This window comes from Primulina huaijiensis, chromosome 9 (genome assembly GCF_012295235.1).
Source record: "Primulina huaijiensis isolate GDHJ02 chromosome 9, ASM1229523v2, whole genome shotgun sequence".
In the NCBI taxonomy this organism is placed as follows: domain Eukaryota; kingdom Viridiplantae; phylum Streptophyta; class Magnoliopsida; order Lamiales; family Gesneriaceae; genus Primulina; species Primulina huaijiensis.
This window is the reverse complement of record NC_133314.1, coordinates 4,381,003-4,383,960: the sequence shown is the minus strand read 5'-3', so window position 1 is coordinate 4,383,960 and position 2,958 is coordinate 4,381,003. Positions and strand designations below refer to the sequence as shown.

The 2,958-nt window shown below is 36.8% G+C and overlaps 1 protein-coding gene across 1 annotated transcript; it reads right to left on the bottom strand.

The window, feature by feature from the left end:
• Window positions 1–6: 6 nt before the first annotated feature.
• On the bottom strand, window positions 7–2,416 carry LOC140985345 (uncharacterized). Its single transcript, XM_073453176.1, has 3 exons — window positions 1,405–2,416; window positions 857–927; window positions 7–401 (listed from the first exon to the last, which is right to left on the bottom strand). The coding sequence occupies exons 1-3, from the start codon at window positions 2,297–2,299 to the stop codon at window positions 255–257; spliced, it is 1,113 nt and encodes a 370-aa protein (XP_073309277.1). The 5' UTR covers window positions 2,300–2,416; the 3' UTR covers window positions 7–254.
• Between the last annotated feature and the right edge of the window lie 542 nt (window positions 2,417–2,958).

Here is a 2,958-nt window from a genome sequence, read left to right as displayed (position 1 = left end):
ATTTCTATTAACATAAAACAGATTGTTTCACACAAATTAGGAAAAACCAAAATGAATACTTCCTAGACTATGCCACAAATCAATAGTGGCAGTAAAAGCAAAACTAATCCCTCTTCTCAGTCAATATACATGGTTTGATTCATAGTATTTCTTTAATTGTGCCTTCTCCTCGGATGACGGAGTTTGAGCAGGAAAGATAGGAAGAGTAAACAATTGTTGAGAAATATAAGGTTATGGTGGCTTCCTTCAGCCTCTCAACAAACCTGAAAAGACATATCCACACAAATATTATAAATGACTAAAATTGAGCAAATGCACATACCTTGTTGTTGACCGGTCCTCTTATCCTTGATTAAGGCAACCTCCAGAACACGTCCATGTTTGTCAAACAAAGGTCGTATCTAACATGATTCGATGAAAGGAACAATAAATAATAAAAACACAAAAAGGCTAACGATTGACCAGATTAATCAAAGCTGAAACTAAATGCATCGCATTAAAAAGTAAAATTCATATGTTTCTTCATCTTGTCAGTTTAAACACACCTGAGACTGCAGACTGATATAATATATGAAACGTTTCGTGATCAAAACAAATGACAATGGCATTAATAATAAGTATTTTCTCCTTGTACATCAAGCAATGCAAATACTATAAAGAATTAGTAATAAATCACACTACTTTTCTGCATCTACGAGGTACTATTAGTATCTACTCATACAAGAAACTAATCAGAAGATAAACGACAAAGATAGAAAGGACAAATGACAGAGCCAACAAACCTCTTTAAAATCAAAGCCAAGTTTAAAGTTGTGAATTTGAAACAAATTATAATTCGTCAATACAACAAACTTACATCTACTTCAGTGGCAGTCCTCGGAACAGATCCAACGAAAAGCTTGACAAAACTACCTCCATCAAATTGGTCTGATAATAAAATACAGACAAATGCATCTTATACAATTTAGTTATCAGTTGTATCCAAATGTAGACAAAGAAAAATAATTAGTAAAGAGAATAAAACTATAAAACAAAACGAATAGATTATAAACCATATTCAAGTATGTAAACATTACTTCATTAATACATTCTCAAAATTCAAAGCCTACTAACAGTGCAGCCACGGCATATGAACATAAATCCCAAAGCCCTGTACTTAATATAAACAACTCATTGCAGGCTCAACACCAAATAGGAGAGGATGGAAACAGCAAAACTCCAATTTTGATCTGTATTAAGCTAATCATTTGATTGTCATTCTGTGCAAGCTATATTACATGCTAGCAACCAAATTCTATCCTAAAGAAAATATTTTGCTGCAGATCAGTATATGCGTGCAGCCAACCGAAACTCTAAATTTAACCTAGAAAATATAATTCACTTTAAAATCTGAATTGTAAGTACCTGGGGACCGTTCTCTAGCATAAAAAGAATATCCTCGCTTCTGCCCAGAAAGAAAGGGTGGCGTTCCACGGTTATTGTCCAAACCAAATCCTCCATCATCTCTATCCACTGATCGGAACATTTCATCACCACCGCCCTTGACACCACCACCCATTGGTCTTAAACTGCTAGCATCACTGCCCCTTGGCCAAAACTTTCCAACATCATCTCTACCACCACCACCCATCTGTTGAAGTCTTTCACCATCAACCCCACCACTGACCATTGCTCCAAACATGTCATCGTTGCGCCCACCACCACCCATTGCTCCAAACCTTTCACCGTCACCACCTCCACTCGTTGGGTGAAACCTTTCACCATTACCCCCACCCATTGATTGAAACCTCTCGCCATCAGCCGCACCCATTGGTCTAAATCTGTCACCCCCGCCACCACCCACTGGTCCAAACCTTGCACCATCAGCCCCACCCCCAATTGCTCGGAATTCTCCTCCAACAGCACCTCCAATTTGTCGAAATCCTCTACCGCTCCCCCCCATAGGTCGAAATCCTCCACCAATTTTCTCACCACCAACCATCGGTTGGAAATCTCCAACATTATCACCAATTGGTCTCAATCCTCCACCAAGGCCGCCATCACCACCACCATGCGGCAAAGGGTGGCGTGGTGATCTCTCAAACGGCCTGAGATCTTCCCACGCATCACCACCACTGATAAATCCGCCTCGCTGAGCAGAACCACCATGTCCTCCGCCGCTACCTCTAAAATTTTCCTGACGATAGGCGTAGCCCGGAGGGTCGCCTCCGCCGCGTCTGATGCTATCATTGTAGTTACGGGGATCATCAGAGTTAGTGATGTACCTATCCCCAGCTCTATGCTTGTCAAACTTATCCATGGATTCACAGAAACCTAATTGATCTCAGAAAGTAGACAAAATTGAAGAGAAACCCCGATTCGATGCCCTAAGTCTGAACAATTTGAGTTGACCCGCATAAGTGGGCTTTCAATGGGTCAAATTTTCAATTTGTCGGTAAAAACCAATAATGACAATGGCCTTGGTTACTTTTTAAATTTGTTTACTATTTATACTCACTATATTATATTATACTTGTTGAAAATTAATATATTAAATATTTGAATATTGAATGTTGAATATTTGAATATTGAAAATTAAGTAAAATTAGGTGTTGAATATTGAAATTTGTGTGTGATGATGAAGGAAATGATGTAATTTATTTTTGGATTATTTGTAAAAATTTTCTATAAATAAATCTCTCATTTGTGAAGAAAATCACAATTGAGTTGAGAGAAAAATATTATAAAGTGTGTAGTGTGATAATTTTGAGAGTTTGAGATTTTTACTTTTTTACCGTAAATTTTTACTTTTTCACAACACGTTATCAGCACAAAGCTCTAAAAGTCCTCCATATTTTTCCAAGCTCCAAAACAAAAGAAAAAGGTAACAAAAGTAATAATATTTATTTTATTGTTTATATATTTACTATATAATATAATGTTATAATAAAATAAATTTTTCAAAAACTTGTTATAAAT

Coding starts and splice junctions, on each gene's coding strand:
- LOC140985345 (XM_073453176.1), bottom strand. CDS start 2,299: ATGGATAAGTTTGACAAGCATAGAGCTGGGGATAGGTACATCACTAAC. Junction 928..1,404: donor TGCTAGAGAACGGTCCCCAG/GTACTTACAATT, acceptor TTTTATTATCAG/ACCAATTTGATGGAGGTAGT. Junction 402..856: donor GGACTGCCACTGAAGTAGAT/GTAAGTTTGTTG, acceptor GAATCATGTTAG/ATACGACCTTTGTTTGACAA.